This window comes from Monodon monoceros, unplaced genomic scaffold (genome assembly GCF_005190385.1).
Source record: "Monodon monoceros isolate NGI ecotype Baffin Bay Population unplaced genomic scaffold, NGI_Narwhal_1 Super_Scaffold_18, whole genome shotgun sequence".
Classification (NCBI taxonomy): domain Eukaryota; kingdom Metazoa; phylum Chordata; class Mammalia; order Artiodactyla; family Monodontidae; genus Monodon; species Monodon monoceros.
In genome coordinates, this window is record NW_021703774.1 from 152,640,855 (window position 1) to 152,666,022 (window position 25,168).

Below are 25,168 nucleotides of genomic sequence, written 5' to 3' on the forward strand. Positions count from 1 at the left end.
TTAAACACGATAATCAAACAATTTAAATACATACATAGGACTTGATATATCTTAAAAGCTGTAATAGGTTCTCTTCATAAACAAATTACCTCATTTAATTCTTACATCATCCTTATAGGTAGATACTATTATCATCTCTGTTTTACAGATTAGAAAATGGAGGCACAGAGAACTTAAGTAACCTACCCAAGGTCACACAGTTAAGTGTTGAATCTGGGATTTGAACCCAGTCTGCTTGGTGCTAATCACCCATGCACTTAACCATTACATCATACTATCAGTACAAATGAATAACATCCTAAGTCAGAGATGAATCTGCATCAGTTCCCCTGGTCTCACCTGGGCCCATTTCCCCAGATGAGAGCCAGGAAGCTGAGCAGATTTAACAGGTCATGAAGAGCGGAGCACTTCATCAGCTACCTCTGGAGCCAAAGCAGTGCACAAAACTTGGGTCCAGGGTACTGGAAAGGAGCCCTGGCCACTGCTCATCCTACCCTGGGCTCTGCACAGCCATCTGAACTCCCCAGACCTGCCTGCATGCTGAGCTCTCCAGAGAGCTTCCTGGTGAGAGATGCTAAGTCACTCACATGGATAGCTGCTTGGCAAATGCCTCAAAGAGCGGGCTGCCCAGCCCAGGGCCTGCATCTTCTGACTGTGCTCTTGCTTCTTTTTCTTCCAGAGCATTTATCGCCAGCTGCTCTGATTCAGAAGTTTTCTCACATCCATGCCTTCCTTATCAGCCTCTGTCCTGACTGCATTGTTTCCCACCGGGTGATGCTAACAGCCCCCTCATTGGTCTTCTGGGGTCAAGTCTCTTTCCCTCCAATTCTTCCTCTTCACAACAGCCACAACAACCTTTCTCAAATGCATCCTTGACTGAGTCATGCTCTTGCTTTAAAAGCAGTGCCTCCCTTTAGGACGTTCCCTTTAGTGGAAACATTTCTTGAAGATGCCATCTGTTGGAAACCTCAATACCATTACATTGTTTGGAATGTTTTTCTTTACACCCTTGACTTTCTACCCTGTCAACTTGATGAGATCTTAGCCAGTTGTTTTTACTTACCAAACACTTAGGTAGTATTGTGTGTTACTACTTATGCAGTAATAGTGCTATGTTCTAAACACCTTACAATAATCTTTACAACACCCCCATAAGGAAGGTACTGTTATTAACCCATTTTACAGATAAGGGAACTAAGGCATAGAGAAGTCAAGTAACCTGTCCCAAACCACACAGAGTTGGTATTCAGACCCAGGCACTCTGAATCTAGACTCCATGTTCTTAACCAGTTAATTAATTAATCAATCAATCCATTCACTCATTTATTTATTCTTCATTGAAACATATTTATTGAGCACTCACTATGGCCAATCATTTTTCTAGGCACTGAGAATCCATCCACCTACAACAGCAATCTGTACAACCCTATATTGGAATTATTTGTTGATCTCTCTCTTCTCTGGTGCCTCCTCCTTGAAACTGTTCGTCTTTGTAACTCCTTTAGAATCTTGCACAGTACCTGGCAGGCAGTTTGTCCTCAGCAAATGTGTTTCGCAGGAATAAATGAATAGTTATCAAGAATGATGCTGACAGTAATGATAATGTCAACCATTCAGTGTGTGAATCTGGTGTGTGACTATGACAGTGTGGGCCAGGGGCCAGGTACATCATCACAGTTGAGCCCTAGGCCAAGAGGCTCCTGGGGAGATGGCAAGTACCTTCTGCGTGTAGACCAAGCCGTTGTCACTGTGATTATTTCTGCCATTGGTGTTTGTGTTATGCTACAGTGTGGCAGGTGCCAGCAGCAAGTTGGCCTGCCATACTTCCTCATGGCAGGAGAAGCATCAGGGAAGCAAATGCTTTCAGAAGATGAGCAGCAAGGAGGACCAGGCTCAGGAAGGGCTTTTAGCCCAGAGTCTCAACAATCCAAACATCAGTTCTGGGTAGCTGGAGTCAGGGCACATTGGTATCTTACTCTTGTCTCCACAGTCCAAAGCCCTAGATATATCAGAGAGCAGGAATATAGAAGAGGGTGCTTTGGAGCAGGAACCATTAGATTAAAGGGCCCTAATCAAGAGAGCTCATCAACTTTCATTGACTCAGAGCCTGAGTGGGTGATGGGATAGTTAGGGGTGGGCTCCAGGTGGAAGGTGGATTTGGGATGAGAATGGGAGGGGGACAGGTAAGGCAGAGCTTAACATGGTCCTGAATTCCTTTATTTTTCCAAGCCCTGGGAGGAGATACACCAGGCGTCCTGATTCTGTTTAATCTCCTTGGGGACGAAAAATCAGATGGCACAAATGATACTTCTGATGTTTATGCAGAATTCTCATAAGTCCTCTATGATTTTTCCTAAAGGATCCCAGAATCACTGTATTTAATGATTACAGGCTTCTTGGGTCACTGGAATTCTCTAAAAGTCATCAGGTCCTTTCCCCGTCCTCTGGGCAAGAGGTTAAAACAGTTATAGGTGGTAAATAGAAATTATGTGCCAGTGACATGCTTGGTGCTGTCAGTTTCAGACAGTACAAGACAGCAACAGGTCTCTGATCATGGACCACTTCAATTCTACTGGGGCTGCGTCAGCTCCTGTGGGACCTGAAAGAAGAGTTGTGTTTTTGGCCATCAGCAGATGTGACCACTTTGGTCCCTGGGGGTAATGCAAGGAGGAGAAAGGTGTCATTTGTCTGACAGCTTCCAGGAAGCTGGAGCCTGCTGCTGAAAGCACCAGCCAGCCCTGGTGTTTGTGTTTTAGGCCAATCACACAACCCAGGGACGGGGAGGTATGGGAGATTTTCCAGGAAAAATTCTTTCTTTCCAGACGGAGAAGCTAAGGCCTGGAGCACAAGATGTATTCATAGAGTTTGTCCAATCCCTAGGTTCCTTATTTTTAATTTAACCTCTTCCCTAGGACTGGCTCCATCCCAAAGCCTTCTAACTGAAAGCGAAACTTCTTTTTCCCAGGTCAGTAGTGGGGAAGCAGGAAAGAGAATTTGAAATTTGAGAAGGTTCTTATCTGTCCTGCATCTTTTTCTCTAAGATTGCTTCTATCACCTCAGGGTATCTTGCCCAGGAAGGACATTGCTTTTTGGGGTTTTCATTCCAAATCCGTGCAGTTCACCCATTTGTACTTTAATTTTTCTCTGTTTACCCCAAACATACCCTCATTCATCCCTGGCCTTCTCCCCTGCCCTTCCTCTCCAGTTGAGGCTTGGGTGGGCTGCCTTCTGCCTTCTATGCTTTGGTTTGGTACCCTGCATTCCGTCTGGACTGACTCCCCTCTGGCCTAACCTCTCCTGTAATGAACTTCCTTCTGGTACATCCTTGGTACATCCACCTCCCACAGTGGTGAATGGCTCTGATGGATAGTTCTTTTTTTTTTTTTTTTTACGGTACGCGGCCCTCTCACTGTTGCGGCCTCTCCCGTTGCGGAGCACAGGCTCCGGACGCGCAGGCTCAGCGGCCATGGCTCACGGGCCCAGCCGCTCCACGGCATGTGGGATCTTCCCAGACCGGGGCACAAACCCGCGTCCCCTGCATCGGCAGGCGGACTCTCAACCTCTGCGCCACCAGGGAAGCCCTGATGGATAGTTCTTACTATGCATTGATTGGTCATTTGCATAACTACCAGACAGCTCTGGGACTTGAACAGCTAACTCTGAAGATGGTGAATACGTAATAATGATATCATTTATTAAATGCATACTGTATGCCAGACACTAGGCTAAACACTTTGTTTTATCTCATTTCATCCTCACAACAACTCTCTAAGTACTATCACGTTCATTCCCCATTTTATAGGTAATGAAATTAAGACTCAAAAAAGTTGAACATCTTGGTCAAGATGATCCAGCTAGTAAGTGGTAGAGCCAGGATTGAAACTTGGGTTTGTTTTATTTCTAAATATAAGCTTTTAACCACCATTTGCACTGTCTATCCAAGTTGGAGGAATTGAGTTTTCTGGAACGTGACAAACATCAGTGGTAAAAGCATAGAGACCATTTTATGGAAACATGTGTTTGGAAGAAATCTTCCTGACCTGTTGCAGAAGGTGCTAAACAGAAATGTGATGAGGAGAGATGAACATCCAGGCTGAAGTAAAAGTAGATACCATGAAGGCCAAAGATGTGATATAGAAAGGTGCCTTGTAGAAAAGGACGAGGATTTAGAAATGCTGCTTATGATTTCAAGTGTCTAATCATCAATAAAATATGGATGACAAAAAATGAACTATTTAAATGACATATTTATCCATCTGGGGTGGACAACCTCAGAGGTACCACCAAGGCTGAGAAGAATGGGACTTGAATGTGTAAGAGAGTGGTTTATACAGAGTGGGCCTGATAAGCCCAGAACCTTGGGAGTATCAGGGCCCATTCCAGAGGGGCAGGGAGCATATGTCAGATGTAATCAAGGAGGCAAGGTCATCATTGAGAGGTGAAGCCAAAGATAACTAATGAATATCAGTGGCTGAATATCGCGACCAACCTATGAGGCAAAGGTAGGGCCAAAGGGGAAGCTACAGTCACTGAAGGTCAGTCAGAATGTACCAAGGGAATGGGCTCTGACTGGCAGAAGCAAATGAAACAGGAAACATGGAAGACTGAAGAGGGGGACAGTCATTTAGTTAAGCATGGTTCTGGTAGATGGTGCCTTGCTATTAAGAGACAGTTTCCTATCACATTGTGGATTGTTTTAAAAGTACTGACTTGCATCTGGCAATGGAAGGATGTACCTTGTTCAAAATAAATTCATCTGCTGGAAGGGGTGTGGTGCAAACCACAGGACAAGAGATATACACCTGTAATGGGTGTGAATTTTACCCTACAACTGTCACACGTAAGAAGTGGTGCATTTTTCTACATTAGATAAATATCACGTGAGCCCTCACTCACCCTGGTTAATAAGAAATTCAATTTCAGAAATGTTTTTGGGGACTCTCCCTCTCCCTAAGACCACACAAAAATTCTGAGCAATGTACAGCGGCTTGGATTAGGTTTCCTAGAAGCAGAGTCTGAGACAGGGATTCTTGTTCAAGTGACTTATTTGGGGAGTGATTTCTGGAGAGAGGGTGTGAGAGAAGCAGGATGGGACAGAGAGTAAAGAGCTGGAAAGAATGTGGTCTCAGCTGATTCTACAAGAAAGCTCTGGAGCACAAAATAGAACTCAGAATTAGTTACCCATTGAGGCAAAAGAGCCAGTCTTTTTTATCCCTGTGTCAATGAGTTATTGCTCAAGGTGGGATGCAGCCTCCCGAGTGAGGGGAAGACAGTTCTCTAGAAGAGAGGGCAGCTGTTCTGGGCTGAATGTTTGTGTCCCCCACAAAATTCATATGTTAAAGCCCTAACCCCCAATGTGATTATACTTGGAGACAGAACCTTTGCACGGAGGTAATTAGGGTTAGATTAGGTCATGAGTGTTTGCCTTCATGATGGGCTGAGAGGTCTTATAAGAAGAGAAGAGGAAGATTCTCTCTCCACACAGAGGAAAGGCCATGTAAGGAGACAGTGAGAAGTCAGCCATCTGTAACCCTGAAAAAGAGCTCTCACCGGGAACTGAACCATGTTGGCACCTTGATCTTGGACTTATTAGCTTCCAGAAGTGAGAAAATAAATTTCTGTTGTTTAAGCCACCCGGGCCGTAATATTTTGTACGGTAGCGCAAGCAAATTAATACAGCAGCTGTGAGTTGTTATTAACCAACATAGCTGGGGGATGTTTACCCTAATAAAGCCTCTATAGTCCACCCCTTGCCCCAGTCAGCTCCACTTTCTTCTCATATTAATTTCACTCTGTCCAGGCATAGCTTCTCCAGGACCCTGGTTGGTCACAAATCTGAGGAAACTTACAAGAGGAGGGTTAGTGGAATGAACGACAGCCCCTGTTGCTGCATTTGGTCCATGAGCTGTAACTGACAGTCATCATCTCCCTCTACCACCACTCATTTTATTTTTTATTATTATTAAAAATTAAAAAAAATTATTATTATTATTATTTTCGCTGTGTTGGGTCTTCATTGCTGTGTGCCGGCTTTCTCTAGTTGCGGCGAGCGGGGGCTACTCTTCGTTGCTGTGCACAGGCTTCTCATTGCGGTAGCTTCTCTTGTTGCGGAGCATGGCTCCAGGCACGCTGGCTTCAGTAGTTGTGGCTCATGGGCTCTAGAGTGCAGGCTCAGTAGTTGTGGCGCACAGGCTTAGTTGCTAGGCAGCATGTGGGATCTTCCCGGACCAGGGCGTGAGCCCATGACCCCTGCATTGGCAGGCAGGTTCTTAACCACTTGTGCTACCAGGGAAGTCCCACCACCACTCATTTTAGATCTCCCTCCCCTTTGGCTTACCTGGTAAGTTGACCCACATCCTAATTTCTTTTTACCTCCAGCTTCATTGAGATATAATTGACATATAATATTGTTTAAGTCTAAGGTGTATAATGTGATAATTTGATACACGTCCACACTCTCATTTCTAAGGTGTCTGGTCTCCTGGTCACCAGACCCTTACCAGGCCATGGTTGCTATAATTGCCCACTTATAGTTCAACTGGGCATAGGAGTACCAAGAGATGCCCCAGTAGATCACCTGAGTGCTAAACGTATTCCTCTGTGCCCTCATTATGTAGCAGCAGCCCTATCTCCTCATGATGATTAGGATCAATTATCCCTGCCAACTATTTGTGCAGTTTACTTGTGATCTCTGGACCTGCTCAGACGTGATCCTAGATGTATCACTTTCATTTTATGATGTGTTACTGCTGGGCCCACTTCACCTTATAATCTGGGGGGTTAGATAGAACTCAGGTCATAATGAGAAGTTCTAACTATATGGTCATTTGATGTCCTATGATCAGACACTTCTACCAAGATGGGCCCTTGCTCTAGAATCATAGAGGTCTGAGCTACAACTCTCCCACTGTGGATTAACAGAAGTTCCAGATGGCATATTTCTTTACCAAAGACAACTCTAGTAACATGCAGTCAACTGAGAGCAAATGGCCCAAGTAGCCAGGCTGCTTATATTGTAGCTTGACACTGCTGAAGAGCACTTTCTTGTTCTGGACCCACTCAGAGCTAGAGACCCTCCACATGTCGATAGATGAGACCACCAATCAACATCTAAAACAAAAAATACAAAGCTTAATGTATTGCTTACTTAAGTACATGCTTATCAGGCTTAGTTTCTTCAAGAAGAGCAGACTGCTGATCTTAGAGTTTTGGGAAAGCATGGAATTCAGAGATGGGTGGATTTTCAGAGGCATGAGGGGGTTGACATAATCCTAATAAGTGTGGTTACTTGGGTGAGTCTGTTCATTAGTTGGCATTCAGAAGTATGTTCATTGGAATCAGTCAGATCTTGATTGGCTGACTTTTAGAGATAAGGAGCTGTCACTGAGTGGTTGGCTTGCAAAAACATGTGCATTAGGTAATTGATATATCAATATTGATTGATTAAAAAAACCATTCTGGTGATTTGTTACCAAGGGTATAGAACTCTCATTTATTGATTAGACAGGTTTGAAACAGATTCTTGCTTGATACCATCACCTCAGAAAACAATCAGTCTTTTCATAATAATGTGGGAACTTTTAAATTCTGTTTTCCCTTTTGATTTTCCCTCAGCCAAAACTCATAAAAGGAATTTTGAAGTCACTGGAGAAATGTGATCCAAGATTTCTCAGGCCTTACCAAGAAAACATGTTCAAACAACTCCTTGAGTCTACCTTAGATAGCCAGGCTGTGTTTTCTTTTAGCTTAGATGTAAATTGTTCCATTTCCCTGTGATGTTAATTGATGTAAAATATGAAGTTGGGGGCCAGATTTTGTGTACCTATGATGTAATATGTGAACCTCTCCATAATTTTGTTTTTCTGTTCTATAAGAGATTCTTGCCTAAGGACTTTAGACACAGCAGCTTGTTAACATTAATATCTGCTAAAGAATTCCTTTTAGCTTCTGTAGTAGGAGAAGGGGAGTAACAGAAGCAAGATAGGGCAGGGAATAAAGCTAAGCAAGAATGTGGTCTTGGCTGGAGCTTAGCTTTAGACTGATCCACAGGGAAACTCTGGAGGACAAATTATATCCCACTTTAAGTTAAGGGAATTGACCTTTTATCCCTGTGTCAGTCAGTCAATGGCTGGGGAGTGGGAATAGGTGCATAGCCTCGCAGGCGAAGATGCTTCTCATGTGGTTAAGGGAAATTCTCTGAAGAAAGGCAAAGCTGTGAGTTTTTATTAATCAAGATTTACAGCAGCTAGGGGATGGCAGCTACCATAAGTAGGTAAAAAGGTTATGGGCAGGGCATCAACAGTATCTGATACATTAACATCTCTGAATATTTAGGGGTGGGCCACTGATCTCCAGTCTATCTTTGTCCCAACCTTACTATCTAAGCTCACAGAGTCTTTTGAGTATGGGGTGTGCTGATGCTTCCATGTCAAGCTTGGGAGCCTTGGCAAGGCTGGTAGCCTCCTGTAGTATGGCCACATTCCCTAGGTACAATGTGGTCATTCTTCTTTATGGTCCTGCTAAACTTCCCAGGGTTCATGAAGGAGCAGGATATGATTTCTTATACTCATGGAGCCAACCAAACCTGCAACTCCTTCCCATCTCAAGAGAAATACAAAGCAAATCTCTCTCCTAAATGTTCCTTTTATAAATAAGGAAACTGAGGCTCAATGAATTTTGCACCAAGGCTGGAAGAGGTGGAGCTGGGACCAGAGTTATTTGTTGATTTACAGGTCTCCCACTACTTCAGGGGTCTGAAAACTATGTTGCATGAGCCAAATCCACCTCTCCCCCTCACCTGTTTTTGTAAATAAAGTTTTATTGGAACATTGCATGTTCACTGATTTATATATTGGCTATGGCTGCTTTTGCACTACAATGGCATCATTGAGTAGTTGTGGCAGATACCTTATGGCCTACAAAGCCCAAAATATTTACTATCTGGCCCTTTACAGAAAAACTGACTACATCATGCTGTTTCTGGAACCTCCACAGACACTTTTTCTAATCTAAGATTTGGTTATTCTAAGACTTTAATTGAAGGAGGGATTCTCCCTAATTCTTAGTAAAATAGAACAAGTTATGTCTTGAAAATCTACTTTCTTTTATATTAATGAGAAGTTAGAGAATCTTTAGTTTGACTTAGCTAGAGGGGATTTCAAGAATCCTGGGGAGGAGGAGGAAAGAGCCGGTTTAAAAGATACTTGGGTCCTTTTTTTTTTTTTTTTGCGGTATGTGGGCTTCTCACTGTTGTGGCCTCTCCCATTGCGGAGCACAGGCTCCGGACACGCAGGCTCAGCGGCCATGGCTCACAGGCCTAGGCACTCCACCGCATGTGGGATCTTCGCGGACCGGGGCACGAACCCGTGTCCCCTGCATCGGCAGGCGGACTCCCAACCACTGCGCCACCAGGGAAGCCCAACTTGGGTCCTTTTTAAAAATTAGATTTTCCAATTCAGAATTCTGCAGCCTTTATGAATGAATGAATGAATATCGGTATATACAAAGGAAAAAAGGTCTGGAAGGATACAGACATTTGGTGAGTAGTTACCTCGAGTGGGAGGAGAAATATTTCACTCTTCGCTTTTGTATTATTTTTGTGTGTGTGTGTGTATAGTATAACTATGTAATTTTTGCAATTGTAAAACGCAAGCAAAATGACAGAGAAAGAGAAAGAGAAAGGGAGAGAGGCTTGAGAGTCTTCTTTCCCAGTGGTGTTTAAAAAAGGATCTTTCTAGGATGATGGATGCATCTGTGTTCATAGTGGAATGCTTGACTTAATGACCTCACTTGCCTCTGGCATCATCCCGTGATAGATGGGCTGCCCCAAACTCCTCAGGCTCTGTGTTCCTTCATGGGCAGAGAGCTGGAAGAAACATTCAGAAGGGAGTAAGGACTACACATTTCTGCAGAAGCAAGTGAATTGCACGGTTGTGTCTGGACATACAATTGCAACCGGTTTTCCATTTCTGAGGCAGCTAGTATGGCTAGTATGAAGACTCAATTGTGAAACCATTCAAATGTCAGAAACTAATCATGGAATATATCAGCTTTCCCCGGAATGTCTGCAACATATAAAGGGATGGCTGTGCTTTTCCCTATTAAAATATGAGTAATACGTGAGCATTGTGAAACATTCAAATAATACAGATGTGTACAAAATAAAAAGTGAAAGTGCTCCCTTCAAATCACCGTTACCAGAGGTAGCAACTACATACAATTTGAGGTTGGAACATCATAAAAAGATCTTTTACGATTTTAGTCTTCATGCTTAGATCTTTAACGCATTCATATTTTACTTTTATGAAACATGTAAAAAGGGGTCCTTTCACGTTTTTATTTTTCCTACTAGCTTGCAGGGAAGGGGTTTCTGGCGATATTTTACCGAGCATCGAAGGGAAACGGCCATCCAGAGACGCATGCCTTTTGGCACACACGTGTGCTCGGCACTTTACATATAGTGCATGATTCCCTCCTCAAGCGAGTTTTAAACTCTCAGTTATAAATAAAGAAACTAGGCATTACGTAAGTGAAGTGATCTGTACTGCCGGGATTGCAAGAGACCTGGACAGGGCCAAGAGGCAAGGAAAGATTTTTCACACACGCCCACTTTCCAAACTCTCGCGACAGTCGTACGTCATCCAAGAGCGCCGTTGGCCGGGACGCTAGCGAGGTCTGCGTCGCGCGGATCTTCGCTCGGTTGTGCTGTCTCACCGGTGAGGCCGAGAAGCCCGCCAGTCCCGGGCTCCATTGAACCTGCAGTCCCCGGCCTCCTGCCACCATGGAGTACCTCATCGGCATCCAGGGCCCTGACTATGTCCTTGTCGCCTCCGACCGGGTGGCCGCTAGCAATATTGTCCAGATGAAGGACGGTGAGAGGAAACAGGGGAGGCCCGGGCCTGGGTATAGGGGCAGCCGGGAGGAGTTCGTGGGGGGGGGCGGTTGGGTGAGTACCAGGGAGGTCTGGGAGGTGGAACCCCGACTGCCCTGGTCTGCACTTGCTTAGTTTTAGAATTAGGAAACAGGAAGACAAGTTTAGGGCCTTGACTTTCGCTCCTCCCAGGGCTCCTGGGTCAGTACTCTTCTCTGGCTTTTGCTGAATGCTTGCTGGGCGAGAGTTGCTTAAGGGAATTAAGTTTTGAAGTGTCTAAGCGCCAGCCTGGCTCCAGGATTCCTAGATCCCCTAATCTCTGATAAATTTCCTGTTGTCGGGCTGATGACGTTAGTTTGCTGGCAGCATAAGGTGGGATCTTGGGGAGAGTGAGAGACTGTGGGGCTAGAAACCTGGCATTTGCCTTCTGCGGCCTGTATCTTCCCGAGTCTTAGCTCTGATCCTTCTTTTCCAGGGCACTGGCTGCCTAGTTTTCCTTACATTTATGTAGCTAGGGGAGTTAGGAAACAGGAGCCCTGTCACTTACTTGCTTTATGACTTTGTACAAGTTTTTTCTCAGTGCCCAGATTTCCTCATCTGCTAAATCGGGTTAGTAATACCAACCTCAAAAGCTTGTTGGGAGGATTGAGTGAAAAAGTTTTGTGCAAATGTTTAACACCATGACAAATACTTAGTAGTAAACATACTAAGCACTTATGTATGTATTATTTTAAGCAGTTTACATTAATTCATTTACCCTTTTGAAATGGGTGCTATTACATTGCCACTTTACAGATGACAGTTCTGAGGCATAGAGGTTAAGAAACTTGCCTAAGGCCACAAGTGGCAGAACCCAGGTTCAAACCTATGCAGTTTGACTCCATATCTTTTGCCATAACTGCTATACTATACTGTCTCCCTACAGTCAGTACTCAATAAATAATTTAAAAAAGATTTTGGTTGCTGATCTGTGGAATTGAAGAGTGAGTTTTCGTGATTGATCATAGGCATACTGCTGTTAAAAGAGTATTATACTTTGGCTCAGATGATTTAATGTTCATTTGATAAATAGGTTTTGGGCACCTATGTGTCCATTACAGTGCTAGGTGCTAAAGGGATGCAAAGAAGAATAAGATGTGGTCCTTATCTTAGAAGTTACAGTTTAATAAGGGATTCAGATATTAGTACAGATAATTATGACACAAGCTAGAAAATGATGCTGCATATGAAAAGTACAATCAAGCTTCTCAGGTAGTGCAGAGGAAGCAGAGTTGTTTTTAGGTACTCCAGAGGAAGAAGAGATTCTAGTTGTAGAGACTAGGGGAAGCTTTGAGAGCAGATAACAGTTCATTTTGGGCTTAAAGAAAGAAAAATTATTAAATTTTAAAACATTTATGGTATGGATTGTTCCTCAAGTCAGATTATGAAATTCCATGATTAGTTTGTAGAAGTTTTATTTGTAAACCATGTTTTCCAAAAGAGTCAATTTGTTTTTTTGAGGGTAAATCTGTCCATTATTTTGAATATTAAGACCTTTGACATGCAAGTGAGTTTAGCATGCAGTAGTGTCTAGATAGAGCTATAACAAAGTCAGTACGTTTATAGGTGTTCTGTTTCATCACATTAATGAATATGAACTCATTTTGAAAAATAAAATGTGTTTTAAGCCTACCTACATACACAGTACTTCTAGGTGTTATAGGGTATGCAGTGTATTGGGTATAATCCATAAAGGTATCTAAGACATTAAAAAAACAGGAAATAAATACTACAAGATGATTTTATATGATGAAAGAAGTATCACTAGTAAGTATTAGGTTAATTTTTAAATCAGTGGTTTCAAAAGTAAATCCTTATGGTATTCAGAGAAAAGAAATCACTGTGGTCTATAGAAGAAAGATGAATTTGAGCTAGTTCTTGAAAATGGTTGGAAATAACTGTACTCAGCTCTGATTTTCCCTATAGTGTTTTACGATATAAAAATGTTTATGGGGCTTCCCTGATGGCGCAGTGGTAGAGAGTCCGCCTGCCGATGCAGGGGACATGGGTTCGTGCCCCGGTCCGGGAAGATCCCACATGCCGCTGAGTGGCTAGGCCCGTGAGCCATGGCCGCTGAGCCTGCGCGTCCGGAGCCTGTGCTCCGCAACGGGAGAGGCCACAACAGTGAGAGGCCTGGATACTGGGGGGGGGGAGAAAATATTTATGGTAGAAGCTTTGGAGTAGCATGAGGACTTTTTCCTACCTTTCTTTTCATGAAGGAACTGTGTAGAGTAGGCAAGAATGCTGAAAATGAATAACCTTTTGAGATTCATTTTTCTCCAGGTATAAAATGAGAGTGATACTTCCAATCAGTTTTTTGGTTTGTCACTTTGTAAGATATTTTGATACTATAGAGGAGATATTTCCCAGAGATTGCTTGCTTATTAAAATGGCACAATTCTTCAGTTTGGTTATATGCCACATTTCATTTCTCTTCTGGCCTGTATAGAATTGCTTTTAAATTACAGTACCTCAGCCCACACAGATTGCTCTTTTTTCTGAATTCCTGTAACATGTATAATCTGAACTACATTGTCTCACACTGAGTATGATAATATTGTACATGTACAGTTTTCCCCACCTATGAGTTAGGCAGGTGTAAGTGATAGTATTACCATGTTACACGCTTGGAAACTGGCTTAGAAAGGGCAAATAATTTGCCCGAGTTCAGAGTGCTGAACCCAGGTTATAACCAAGGTCTATTGGGTTCCAGTCTCGAGTATTGTACACTCATGTTGCTTATTTTGTTGTCCGTTTGTATCATGTATGTGGATCTTTTAAGTTCTTTGTCAAGGATCAGAAATTTCCTAGAGCTACATAGGCTATTTCCTGCATAACTCAAGGAGTAATTAGCATCTATCACTTTTTTTTTTTTTATATCCCCCTTCACCAGTCACTGGCCACACAATAGATGTTTAAAAAACACTTTTGGCCTTGAATTAAGTTCATTTTAAAATTGAACAGTTTACTGTCTCAAAATTTAGCATTTCTTCTAATTGTAACATAAATTCTTTGTAAACAAGCTCCCCCCGCCCCCCTGAAATAAGAACAGCTTTTTTTCTCATTATGGTAATAAACTTATTAAGTAATATTTTCTTACAAAGATGATGCATATTAAGTATAGACATTTTAGGAAATACTCATAAGCATAATGAAGGAAATAAAAATTGCCTGTACTTTTGCCACTGGCAAGAACTCAGATGCCAGTGGCATCTAATTCTCTTTTGGTTCTTTTTCTTTGCATAGATAATATATTTATAAGTGAATTTTTTTCTGTCATAAACAGTTTTGCAAATTAATAGTCTCTAAGTCTCCTGTAGCCTATAACAAATAAAAGTGTGTTTATTTAGGAGTTTCAAGGCAATTTGATACTATCTACAGGCACATTGTATGTGGTCCCCCCCCCCCCCCTCAAAGTCTAGGAAACCAAATTACTGGTATCTACAACTCTCAAACACTTGTAAAGTACTTAACTGTAGCATTCTGTTTTTAAAATCCTATTAAGAGATTTTGACATTTCAGAAGCTTTCAAACAGGAAGCATGTCTCCCAGGGAAGATTATTCAGCACTATTTGAAAAATGAAAAGTGAAAGTGAGAGTAAGATAGGGAGATTTAGCCTTTTTCTGAAGCTACAGACTGAATATGGAGTTTTCTTCCTTGGGCATTAATTGCTATCTGAATATTTATTTATCTGTTTAATCTGAATGAGTCTGGTTCAGTTAGATAAGATTAGAGCATTGGGTTTTTTGAGGTGTTTTTAAATAGCTTAGTATTACAATATTTGTTAGAATTTTTGCTTTGGCATTCATTTTAACTTTCTCTTTGCTTTGGAAATGGAGTTGGTTTACTTTCTATGGTGATTTATATTCTCAGTTGATTTTTTGTTCTTTCTTGACATGGTTCCTTAATTGTAGCACCGGTAGTTTTCATATATGTTTTTGTATGTGTATATGTAATAATTAACATTTGTATTTGTAGAGACATTTCAGGGCTTTGTAATCATGAGCCTAAAGATAATGGCCATTGGCTTGATTCCTTCAGTTTCTTTAATTGTTGTTCATTGTATTTCAAGTGCCTTGATGTTTTTATGTATATTTTCAGTTATCAGCTTTTACATATATTCTCCAGCTGAAATTGATAGTAATAAAATATGCAGATGAATTTAACATGCAGAGTAAGAGTAATTGATACAGTTGCCCATTAAAGTCTTCTAAAAACAGTGATTCATAAAATTATTCAGTATAGTAATTGTTAAAAACCTGTTTATGGTTGCCTGTGTAATAAGAATAAATTTCTGATAAGGCAGTTTCTAACAGTGTGTGTTTTTTATTTTGAGCAGATCATGACAAGATGTTTAAGATGAGTGAAAAAATCTTACTCCTATGTGTTGGAGAGGCTGGAGACACTGTACAGTTTGCAGAATATATTCAGAAAAACGTGCAGCTCTATAAGATGCGAAATGGTGGGTAATACTTAGAAAATGGCTTTGTCTTTAAATTTGTATTGAAAGAGAATATTCTCTACAGTTCTATACATGAGCAAACCAATGTGGTCTTATTTTTATTTGAGTCTTCTTATTTTTGAAGCCTTAGCTAGATCCTCCTTCTGATCCTAAAGATTTTCTACAAAAATCCCAGAGCAGAAAAGAGAACCATTACAACACTAATACTTGGGGGATAAAGCTAATACCATCTTGAAAAATGAGCATGTTAATATCAGACTTTTTAAGTTTTAGAGAATGTGATTTGAGCTAAAGTATATCTGAAATCTCAGAGCTAAAAGACCTAAGTTAAACTTAATGTGACAAATCACTTATCCTCTCTGAACCTTTATTTTCCTTATCTCTAAAATGGCATTATTGGGAATTCCCTGGCAGTCCAGTGGTTAGGGCTCCATGCTTCCATTGCAGGGGGCACGGGTTCAATCCCTGGTTGAGGAACTAAGATCCTGCAAGCCGTGTGGCATGGCCAAAAAACAAACAAACAAATAAATAAAATGGTATTATAATAATATTAATGAATAATATGTATGAAAATGCATATTTGTTTTTAAACAAAATTTAAACTCTGTGTAATTGTAGGAGATTTACTGTGTCATAAAAGGGTTCTGCCTTGCCTCTCTGGTAGGTTCTTGTCTAGGGAGATAATTAGGATTTTTGTGAGATATTTTGTGAGCTCTCTCTGCGGCTAATGAACTCTTATCCACTGGGAAAGCCTCCCTGTGAAATAATACTAGCCACTAGCCCTCTGATCCAGGGAAGTGTATAGTGATGCTCCAGCAGAAAGAACCTTCCTTCCAGTTACTTACTTCACAGTGCAATAATACTGTTATACACAGCACTGCTATAATGTGGCACTGTGAAGGAGCTTAATTTGAATATAATTGTATGTGTAAAATGACTAGATATGATCTATTTGTATAGTTTTTTAGGCAGCAGACTTAGCATCATGCATTAAATTCTGTAAATATTTTTGAGGGCCTCATCTATGTTAAGCACTCTGCCTAGTACCACAGAGAATTCAAAGATGAATATGGTTCAGTTCCTGCCATTCAGGAACCTAAAGTACATGGTGTTTAGGTTTAAGCAAGTTTAGAATAGTTTAATAATTATTTTTTAATGACTCTACTTATTGCCTGCATGGCCTGCGAAGGATGCCCGTGTTTCTGAAGTACAGTCAGTAGAGCAATACTTCACTGTCCTGTCCCAGGAGAGGGAGAAGGAATAAACAAGAGAGGTTCTGTTACGTAGCTGTCAGGGTCTAAAGTCAGTGCATAAAACAAAAATTGTATGTGACTAAAATTAAGGTAAGTCATATACTAAAAATTGTATATGACTAAACCCCTTAAGCGGGGGACTTCCCTGGTGGTCCAGTGGTTAAGACTCCACGCTTCCAATGCAGGGAGCATGGGTTCGATCCCTGGTCGGGTAACTAAGATCCCATATGCTGTGTGGTGCAGCCAAAAAAAAAAAAACCCTTAAGTTACCTGTCAAGTATAGTTTTGTGCACGTATCCTTACACAGTAACTCTTATGCGTATTAAAATTTAAGAACTGAGCCAAAATAAGGGAAAGAAAGAAAAATCTGTATGCAGATGATCAGGCATCAGACGTTCTGCCTTTAAGATAATTGTCAAATCCTTAGTTTATAGAGGGTTAGGTAGAGAATTGAAAAGCATTCCTGCTTATTCAGAATTGCTTCCATCATAGTTTAACATGTACTAGTAGACTTTTTATAAGGATGAAATTCAGTAATGTATGTGAAAGCACCTAGCATAGACCCTGAAACATAGTAGCTGTTGTATAAATATTTGTTAGAATTTTAATCTACATCTTACCTGCTGTGACACTGGTGTTTGGAATGTTGTAGGAAATAACCACATGCTCTCTTTCCAAACTGGCATATTCTGTGTGGGTCTACTGAGTTGTGGGTCATTCTTGTGTCTTTTGGCACTAGCCCCATTTTACTGGGGAATTAATTCCCAAAGTGAGTGCATTGTTAATGCACACCTGACGCCATTCCTCTGGGCTGTACTTTTGCTGGCATTACAACTTTATTTAGAGGTTTTATGCTGGAGATCCTCTCTTTTTTTTTTTTTTTTTTGCGGTACGCAGGCCTCTCACTGTTGTGGCCTCTCCCGTGGCAGAGCACAGGCTCTGGACGGGCAGGCTCACCGGCCATGGCTCACGGGCCTAGCCGCTCTGCGGCATGTGGGATCTTCCCGGACCGGGGCATGAACCCATGTCCCCTGCATTGGCAGGCGGACCCTCAACCACTGCGCCACCAGGGAAGCCCGAGATCCTCTATTTTTAAAATATTGTAGATAGTGATAGAAACATTTTTTCCCTGTGGCTTGTACTTTTGAAAATATTACACTTCTTAATAAAATGTCTTTTTTTTTAAAGAAAAGAAAACCTTATAAAGTTATGTCTCTGAGGCTATCCTAATTTCCAGCCTCTCTTTTCCCAATATTCCTTTTTATATAAATTTTAAAAGTTGTCATCTCAAGACCTCTTTCTTTTTTTCCAACACCTGTGTATTTGTACCTCTTTCCTTCTACAGAGGAAACCACAGTCTGTTGATGAAGGAATAGCTTGAGCAAGGCTATGAATTTGATCTCACTGTAGAATAATTACCGTGGTTCTGTTTTATGAACAGTAATTACTGCCAGTACTAACTAGCTATTTCACAGCCGTTGACAAGAAGTATGATTGTACTCTTTATTCGGTGTATACTCTGAATGTCCAGAGGGTGGTAGGCTGTAAGAACAGGAGTAGTGGAAGGATTTGTACTGATATTCCTTCTGCTTCACTTTAAATATGATTATTTATCTTTCATACCAGGTTATGAATTGTCTCCCACAGCAGCAGCTAATTTCACTCGCCGAAACCTGGCTGACTATCTTCGGAGTCGGGTAAGCAATATAGCAAGCAGCCTTAGGAGCAGAGAAATCTGTGCTTCTTTTCTGTTCCTGTTACACACGAGTAGTATTTTTGCCCTATTTGGCCTTCCTGAGCCCTTACCATTGCTACTTGTTATTTTTCAGTCTTGTTGGATTTGTTTTTTCTTTCTGCATAGTTGCTAATTAAAGCCCAGAGGGTGAATATACATTGCAGAGAATTTGGATGGGGTACACCAACAGGAAGGCCCTGTGATGGCCTTTTAATTTGTTTTCAGTGTTTTCATAGCAAACCATGTTTCTTATTTCCATGGTTGAATTACTCGGTAGTAGAGATAAAACCTTAAAAATAATAATGCAAATTTCATTTTGAGATTAACTGTGTCTTTCAATGGCTCTTCTTGCCTATGCACACAGAATTATTCTTTCTCACTTATTCTGGCCTTGTTGTTACCTTAGAGCTGTCACTGTTCCATTGACAGCATGTTAAAAGATGCAACATTAAGTTAAGGATTGAATGAAAAAAGAAAGAAAGAAAGGGGAAAAAAAGGCTTGACTGTATTAAAGATTGTATAGGATGTGCTAAGAATGTTCGTATGATTGCTAAAGGTGTGTATTCCCTTCCCACAGGGAGTTTGTAAACGGAGCTTTACCATGTGGCCTTACCCCCTGTGCCTGTTTACTCATCTATGAAATCGAGATAACTTCCTAACCCCGCAGGAGTGCTAGGAAAATGAATGCTTGTAAATCATAATATTTAACATTCATATGACTTTTGCCCAAAGCATTTTGCTTAATAATTTAATCTACTCACTAGTCCGCTGAGATGTATAGCAGTTAATTCTCTATCAATGATACGGAATGAAAAGCATAAAGTGGCAAAGGGATTAGCTCCAGGTCACACAGCAGGTCAGGCAAAAGCTACACTAATGGTGCCATAATTACTTGCCTGCTCTGCCTTGACAGCTCCTTGGTTTTTCAGTAATATTTCTAGAACATAGGTTTTTTTTTTTTCTTTTCCATTTGGACTTGATTAAGCTGAGTTATGACAGAAATCAAAACAAGTACAGGCTTTTGGTTTATTTTAGTTATTTTTTACAGATCTTTAAAGCAGTTTATTTTCTAGTGCCTAATAATGCTGAATTGAGAACTCAATAAATAGAATCTCTTTTTTAAAATTAATTAATTTTTATTGGAGTATAGTTGCTTTACAATGTTGTTGTAGTTTCTACTGTACAGCAAAGTGAATCAGCTATACATATACATATATCCTCTCTTTTTTGGATTTCCTTCCCATTTAGGTCACCACAGAGCATTGAGTCAAGTTCCCTGAACTATACAGTAGGTTCTCATTAGTTATCTTCAATAAATAGGATCTCTTTTTCTGTCTTTGACCAAGGGGTTTGTGCAATATGAAGGATTATGAAGTTTGAAGAGAAGCTAGAAACATGATGCGTAGGGGAGAGGAGACAAATTTACATGCATTGTTTTGATCTGGGTGAAAAGTCAGTGGCCTTTTTTGTTCATTTCTCCACCAGAGAGGAAAATGAATCACATATGACCTTTCCTGCCACTTAGAATTTCCTGTGGTATTCAGTAAAGAGTGTGCTGTGGCTTGTTGTGTAAAATATTCCCCTGACTTGTCAAGCAGAATTGGAATAAGAATTCCAGCTTTGGGCACAATAAACACTTGTCTTAAATGCTACAGACATAAGTGAGTTAAGCTTCTTTTAGAATTGAGATAAGAGTGGCAATGTGCTTCATGCAAATGTAGTGAATCCGGTTAATCTCCTAGCAGAAATGTTTGATGTCTTAACAAATAAATATCCCTTGTAGACAGTGACATGGGGCTCTTGTAAATATTGATTACCTCTGCCTTGTGCTTCTAGGTCCAATCCCTGCTCCCCCACCCTCCAGTCAAAATAGATTGTTAGTTCTAAAATACTGTTTCATATTTCAGTCATTTTATTATGGGGAGAGAGGTGATGGTAGTTTTTCAGTCTTTCTAATAACTAAAAAGTCACTAGATTTGGTACGTTTGTATAGTCACACCAGTTGGCACATGAGACTTACTTTAAGTCAGCCAGTTAGCATGTGTAACTTTGTGTCTGTAGCTCAAATTGTTTGATTTCCGGTTTGCTGTGTACTGTGCTGTTTGCCAATTTTTTGTAAATTGGTTCTTTAAGATGTAGGTGGTTTAGCTTGTTGGTTAAACACAGTGTCTGGAATTACACTGCCTGGGTTTAAATCTTTGCCCACTGACTTGCTAGCTATGTGTCTTTGGACAAATTCTAAGCTTAATTTCCCTACTTATAAAATAATGGCACCTACTTCATAGAGTTATTATAAAGATTAAATGAGGTAATCATGCAAAGTTGTTAGCACAGTGTATGGCACATAGACCTAATTAATAAATTCACTTTTGTTTTTATGCTGCTCTTACTGTTTGGTCAAAGAAACAATTTAATAGCTATAAGTTATTTTCCTATTGGAGATTGTTGTGCTATTTTAGTTGAACTGATTTGCTGGTAAAGAGTGGGATACTGGTATTGATAAGGAAAATAGAAATAAACCAACATTGACCATCTATTATGTGCTAGGCTTTTTTCTAGATTGACGCAGTCCAGTACGGTAGCCACTAGTCATATGTGGCTAATTAAATTTAAAATAATTAAAATTATCAATAGATGAATGGATAAAAAAGATATGGTACACACACACACACACACACACACACACACACACACAATGGAATATTACTCAGCCATAAAAAAGAATGAAATTCTGCCATTTGCAACAATGTGGACGGACCTAGAGGGTACTAAGCTTAGTGAAATAAGTCAGAGAAAGACAAGTACTCTTATCATTTATATGTGGAATCTAAAAAATAAAACAAATGTATATAACAAAACAGAAACAGATTCACAGATACAGAGAACAAACTAGTGCTTACCAGTGGGGAGAGGGAAGAGAGGAGAGGCAAGATAGAAGTATGGGATTAAGAGATACAGACTACAATGTATAAAATAAATGAGCGACAAGGATATATTGTACAGCACAGGGAAGTATAGCCATTATTTTGTAATAACTTTAGATGGAGTATAATGTATAAAAATATTGAATCCCTGTGTTAGATACCTGAAACTAATATAATATTGTAAATCAACTATGTTTCAATAAAAAATTTTATTTCAATTTAATTTAAAATTCAGTTCCTAGGTGAGAGTCTCCTGGACTTTGAAAGAGAAATAAATTTTTGTTTCTTTAAAAAACTTTGGTTCCTCAGTCACATTAGCCACATTTCAACTGCTCAATAGCCACATGTGGCTAATGGCTACCATATTGGACATTACAGATATAGAGCATTTTCATCATCATAGAAAGTTTTCTTGGACAGTGCTATCCTAGATAACCATATATGGGACCTTATTTAATGCTTCTTATGATACCATAAGATGAGTTTGTCCCATTTTGCTTACAGAGGTGCTAAGACTGGTTAATAGAAGGGTTAAATATTTCTCTTATGTGTCCAAGTATACGAGAGGAATATTTCTCTTATGCGTCCAAGTATACCAGAGGCACATATATCATCTATAAAAGGCTGAAGTAAGACTCTTAACTTCAAATACCATACTGTTTCATACTATCTCCTTTATTAGTTACTGGACTAATGTACAAGTGTGCTTGTTCATTTGGGGAGGCATGAAATGTTCAGTTCTACTAAAAAGTCAAGATTTCCACATAGGATTATATAGTTAAGGTATAAATATGTGCCCATGGTAGGTGTTCAATAAATGTTTGCTGAATAAATGTCATCCAGTTAGGTCCACATATACCATTGAAAATGTTATTGTGCATTTATACACTGGAAGGGAATTTTATTAAAGTATTCTTAATGAATAGGTGTTACTTCTTCATGTAAGAATTAAAGATATGAAATCAGGAGAAGATGAAAAAGACACACAGATTGGAGGAAAAAATCAAGAGCCTTCGTTTTAGTTTTTATTTAGACGCATGTGTACAATTAAGTTGGTCTGCTCCTGGTTAGACCCCAACGAACGAGAAAGGGCTTATTAGGATTTTGCTATAGGTTTGACTCCCCAGTTTCAAATATTTTTTTACCCCCAATCTTTTTTTTTTTTTTTTTTTTTTTTTGCGGTATGTGGGCCTCTCACTGTTGTGGCCTCTCCCGTCGCGGAGCACAGGCTCCAGACGCGCAGGCTCAGCGGCCATGGCTCACGGGCCTAGCCGCTCCACGGCATGTGGGATCTTCCCGGACCAGGGCACGAACCCGTGTCCCCTGCATCGGCAGGTGGACTCTCAACCACTGCACCACCAGGGAAGCCCTTTCCCCCAATCTTAAATGCTTATGAGGCTTCTTTGAGCATGGATTTTGGAGTCAGATATACCAAAGTTCTGGTCTCTTCTCTGGTATGTACTAGCTTGTGTAATCTTGAATAAGTTACTTATGTTTCCTGAGCCTCACTTTCTTCATCTGTTAAGAAGGAAGGAGTGATCAGTTGTGGCAAATTATATATGCCATTGGTTTAATAAATTTAATAAAATATATTTTGAATGAGTGAATGGTAACTCCCTGAAAAATAATAAGTATTTAATAAATGACTCCATCATTAAGGAACTGCTAGATTTTTAACAGGATTATTTTGAAAAATTTGTAATGACTTACAGGCATAGTTTGCATGATGCTTGTTTAACTTCTTATGATTTGATTAATGGACTACAGAAGGGAGAGTGATGAATTATGGAGCTATTTCTTGCTTGAAATGAATTATGTGGCACATTTGGTGTAGTCCATATGAATGCCCTAAAATTATCTGTTATTATCCATGGAGATATCCATTTTACATATGTGGGAACTGAGAGATGAACCAGCCGGATTTGATATACTTGGGGAACGCAGAGTTTGTGACAAGACTTAGAGTAGAATGCTGGCCTCCATGGTGTGTAATCTTCAGGGCTTTACTATACTGCTATTCACTGGCCAAAGTGTTTTCAGAGAACCTTTTCTGAAGTGCTTGATGAGCCTTTGGTAATTTATCTTCTTATGGGGCTATACCTGTAAATGTTTAGCAAGCAAACAATAGAAATAATGTTGGAAAAATATCATCCAGCCTGGTATGGTGGTTTTCAAACTTTATTACATGAAGCTGCCTCAGGAAACTCACCAAGGAAGACCAGTGTAATGAAACTTTAGCTCTGTTTCATATAGATCAGCTCAACTTTTATCTATTTTAATTTTTTTGCTTTGTTCTTTTCTTGTTTGGCCATGCCGCATGACTTGTGGGATCTTAGTTCCCTGGCCATGTATTGAACCCGGGCTCTGGCAGTGAAAACAACGAGTCCTAACCACTGGACCACCAGAGCATTCCCAACTTTTATCTATTTTATATATAGGAATTCCATGTAAGATTTTATTTGAAAAAGTGACTTCTCTGTCCCTTTCCTACTGAAGTTTGAAAACTAGTATAATTGCTGCAGGAGGTATAGCACTAGCTCTCCCATGAGCTAGATGAAAAACCTTGGGAGAAAAAGCATATGGGTAATTTTTATGGTTTCTTCCAGCTCCCAAATAGCATGATTTAAAGATCTGATGTCAAATACTACAAAGCTACAGTAATCAAAACAACGTGGTATTGGCACAAAAACAGACATATAGATCAATGGAACAGAATAGAGAGCCAGAAATAAACCCACATACCTATGGTCAATTAATCAATGACAAAGGAGGCAAGAATATACAATGGAGAAAAGACAATCTTTAGCAAGTGGTATTGGGAAAGCTGGACAGTTACATGTACGTCAGTGAAATTAGAACACTCCCTCTCACCACGTACAAAAATAAACTCAAAGTGGTTTAAAGACCTAAATACAGGACATGCCACCATAAAACTCCTATAAGAGAACATAAGCAAAACATTCTTGGACATAAATTGTGGCAATATTTTCTTAGGTCAGTCTCCCAAGGCAAAAGAAATAAAAGCAAAAATAAAGAAATGGGACCTAATCAAACTTAAAAGCTTTTGCACAGTGAAGGAAGCCGTCAACAAAACAAAAAGACAAAGTACGGAATGGGAGAAAATATTTACAAATGATGCTACTGACAAGGGGTTAATAGCCAAAATATACTAACAGCTCATAAAACTCAATATCACAAAAACAAACAACCCAATTAAAAAGTGGGCAGAAGACTTAAATAGACATTTCTCCAGAGAAGACATACAGATGACCAACAGGCACATGAAAAGATGCTCAACATTGTTTTTTCGTTTGTTTGTGTGTTATAAATTTATTTATTGTATTTATTTAATTTTGGCTGTGTTGGGTCTTTGTTGCTGCGGACGGGCTTCTCTAATTGAGGCGAGCGGGGGCTACTCTTGGTTGTGGTGCATGGGCTTCTCATTGTGGTGGCTTCTCTTGTTGTGGAGCACAGGCTCTGGGCACACGTGCTTCAGTAGTTGCAGCACACGGGCTCAGTAGTTGTGGCTCGCGGGCTCTAGAGCACAGGCTCAGTAGTTGTGGTGCACGGGCTTACTTGTTCCTCGGCATGTGGGATCTTCCCAGACCAGGGCTTGAACCTGTGTCCCCTGCATTGGCAGGCAGATTCTTAACTACTGTGCCACCAGGGAAGCCCTCAACATTGTTAATTATTAGAGAAATGCAAATCAAAACTATAATGAGGTATCACCTCACACCAGTCAGAATGGCTATCATCAAAAAGTCTACAAATAATAAATGCTGGAGAGCGTGTGGAGAAAAGGGAACCCTTGTACACTGTTGGTGGGAATGTAAATTGGTGCAGACACTATGGAAAACACTATGGAGGTTCCTTAAAAAATTAAA

The 25,168-nt window shown here is 40.3% G+C and overlaps 1 protein-coding gene across 1 annotated transcript in view; it reads left to right on the plus strand.

Annotated features, from left to right (window-relative positions):
* The first annotated feature begins 10,639 nt into the window (after positions 1-10,639).
* PSMB2 (proteasome subunit beta 2) overlaps positions 10,640-25,168 on the plus strand; it is a 36,678-nt gene continuing 22,149 nt past the window's right edge. The window contains exons 1-3 of the mRNA XM_029230409.1: positions 10,640-10,871; positions 15,250-15,372; positions 18,252-18,322. Coding sequence (XP_029086242.1) covers positions 10,781-10,871; positions 15,250-15,372; positions 18,252-18,322 — 285 coding nt within the window. The 5' untranslated portion in view covers positions 10,640-10,780. The remainder of the gene's footprint in view (positions 10,872-15,249; positions 15,373-18,251; positions 18,323-25,168) is intronic.